A 2666-nucleotide genomic window follows, 5' to 3' on the forward strand; every position below is an offset into this window, starting at 1 on the left:
TGTGAGCTGCTCCTGAGCCCCTGCAGAGGCAGAGATGCCCCTGGGCAGAGCCCTGCTGCCGGGAGGGGTGTGCAGGGCAGAGCTGAGCACACAGCCCATGGGATGGGCTCTGGCAGCACTGAGAGGGAGCAGAGCTGGGCACAGAGCAGCAGCTCCTGGCAGGGACAGCTCCAGGCAGCAGAGCCATGGGCAGGGAGTGGGGGGAAAGTGCAGCCCAGGCCTGGGGAGGCTGCGTTCAGGCAGCTCTCTTGGTGTCTGCCTTCCACTGCAGGTGGCTGCTGGACATGCTCTGCTGGGCAAGGAGCTGACTCTCTCTACAAAGTGCAGGGTAGCTGAGAGCCAGACTGATGGACACTGCAGCAACCTTTAGTGGGCACTAACCCACAGACAGTTGAGTCCTTCTGTCTGTCTCATGATGAGATTCTTCACAGTTGCCTTAAGAAACTTACATAGGAATTGTAACCCTGAAAAAGTCACTTGTCAGCTGTGACACTGGGAAAACAAACAAACCAACCAACCTCAGAGACAATCATGACCAAGTCACTCTCAGCCTTTCCTCTGCAGCCTGAAAGTGTTCACAGTCGTGAGTGTGTAAATTGCACTTCTGTATCTGACATCCCTCCTGTCCTAACCCATCACTGCCTGTTTCTCCCATGACAGTGCCCATGCCCAGAGGCAGCAGATGTCCAACGGCAGCTCCATCACCCACTTCCTCCTCCTGCCATTCGCACACACGCGGGAGCTGCAGCTCTGGCACTTCTGGCTCTTCCTGGGCATCTCCCTGGCTGCGCTCCTGGGCAACGGCCTCATCATCACCAGCACAGCCTGCGACCAGCACCTCCACACCCCCATGTACTTCTTCCTGCTCAACCTCTCCCTGCTGGACCTGGGCTGCATCCTCACCACTGTGCCCAAATCCATGGCCAATTCCCTCTGGGACACCAGGGCCATCTCCTACACAGGTTGTGCTGCACAGCTCTTTTTCTTACTCTTCTTCATGTCAGCAGAGTTTTATCTCCTCACTGTCATGTCCTATGACCGCTATGTGGCCATCTGCAAGCCCCTGCACTATGGGACCCTGCTGGGCAGCAGAGCTTGTGTCCAGATGGCAGCAGCTGCCTGGGCCAGTGGGTTTATCTATGCCCTGCTGCACACAGCCAATACATTTTCACTACCCCTCTGCAGAGGCAATGCTGTGGAGCAGTTCTTCTGTGAAATCCCCCCGATCCTCAAGCTCTCTTGCTCACATTCCTACCTCAGGGAGGTTGGGCTTCTTGTGATTTCTATCTGTGTAATATTTGGGTGTTTTATGTTCATTGTGGTATCCTATGTGCAGATCTTCAGGGCTGTGCTGAGGATGCCCTCTGAGCAGGGACGCCACAAAGCCTTTTCCACGTGCCTCCCTCACCTGGCTGTGCTCTCCCTTCTTGTCAGCACTGGTTCCTTTGCTTACCTGAAGCCCCCCTCCATCTCCTCCCCATCCCTGGATCTGGTGGTGTCAGTGCTGTACTCGGTGGTGCCTCCAGCAGTGAACCCCCTCATCTACAGCCTCAGGAACCAGGAGCTCAAGGATGCTGTGAGGAAGTTGGTGACTGGATGTGTTTCAGCAGCCATTCACTGCCTGCTGTCCTCTGGAAAGGGTTCCCAGAGTAGGTAACAAAGGGCCAAGTCTGTCTTTGCTGCTTTATATTTGTTTTCTATTTCAATTTGTGATGATGCTGTTTTCATAGAAATGTCAGTTTTCATCTCCTCCTGCTTAAATAGCCACTCGTGTAGTGTGAACCAGACTTTGTGTCTCTTGGGTCTCTCATTGTATTTAAGGGAAAGAAATGATCCTGCAGCAACTTCCTCTCTGTGCTATGTCCTCCCATGGCAGGAATGAAGGGGAATGAAAGCAGCTTTGTGGCTGCTCCAGCTCTGGGATGGCTGCTCTGTGCCTGCAGCAGGAAGAGCTCTTGAGGAGCCCAAGGGTCGGAGCTGTTGTGCTGGTGTGAGGAGATGGGATGGCATGGGGGGGGCTACAGAGCTCTCAGGGTGTCCTGGGCAGGAGAGCAGGGGACACAGGGGTCCCTGCAGGGGACTGCCCTGCAATGGCCCAGGCTGGGGCTGCCTGGCTGGGAGCAGCCCATGGGAAAGGTCTGGGTGGGCAGGAGCTGGACAGGAGGCAGCTGTGCCCTGGCAGCAAGGGAGGACAGCAGCATCGTGGGCTGTATGAGCAGGAGCACGGCAGGAGAACAAGGGAAGGGATGCTCTGGGATACTGCATCCAGCTTTCAGATCCCCACTTCAGGAAGGCTATTGGCAACCAGCAGTGGCTTTAGCAACAGGCCCTCAGGACAGGCAGGGACTTGAGCATGGTGCCTGTGGGGAGAGCCTGGGGTATCTGGGCTTGTCCAGCCTTTAGAAGTGAAGTCTGATGGGGACCTGAGATCTTGGGAAGGCTGTTGGGGAGTTGGTGCCTGTACAAGCAAAGAGGACACAGAGAAAACAGAGCCAGGCTCCTCTCCATGGTGCCTGGTGGGAGGGCAGAAGGCAATGGGGGATAGTGAGAGAGGAGAGGTTGAGCCAGGACAGAAGGAAACCTTGTTCCCATAGGCTCAGGCAAGTGCTGCATCCGGTCACCCCGAGAGGCTCTGCAGTCTCTGGCCTTGGGGATTTCCAACTCAG

At 55.8% G+C, this 2666-nt stretch overlaps 1 protein-coding gene across 1 annotated transcript; it reads left to right on the forward strand.

The window, feature by feature from the left end:
• Nucleotides 1-673: 673 nt before the first annotated feature.
• On the forward strand, nt 674-1657 carry LOC106023423 (olfactory receptor 14A16-like). The gene has a single exon (XM_031048521.2). The coding sequence runs from the start codon at nt 683-685 to the stop codon at nt 1655-1657; it is 975 nt and encodes a 324-aa protein (XP_030904381.2). The 5' UTR covers nt 674-682.
• The last annotated feature ends 1009 nt before the right edge of the window (nt 1658-2666 follow it).

The sequence above is a fragment of the Melopsittacus undulatus genome, unplaced genomic scaffold (genome assembly GCF_012275295.1).
Source record: "Melopsittacus undulatus isolate bMelUnd1 unplaced genomic scaffold, bMelUnd1.mat.Z mat_scaffold_72_arrow_ctg1, whole genome shotgun sequence".
Lineage (NCBI taxonomy): Eukaryota > Metazoa > Chordata > Aves > Psittaciformes > Psittaculidae > Melopsittacus > Melopsittacus undulatus.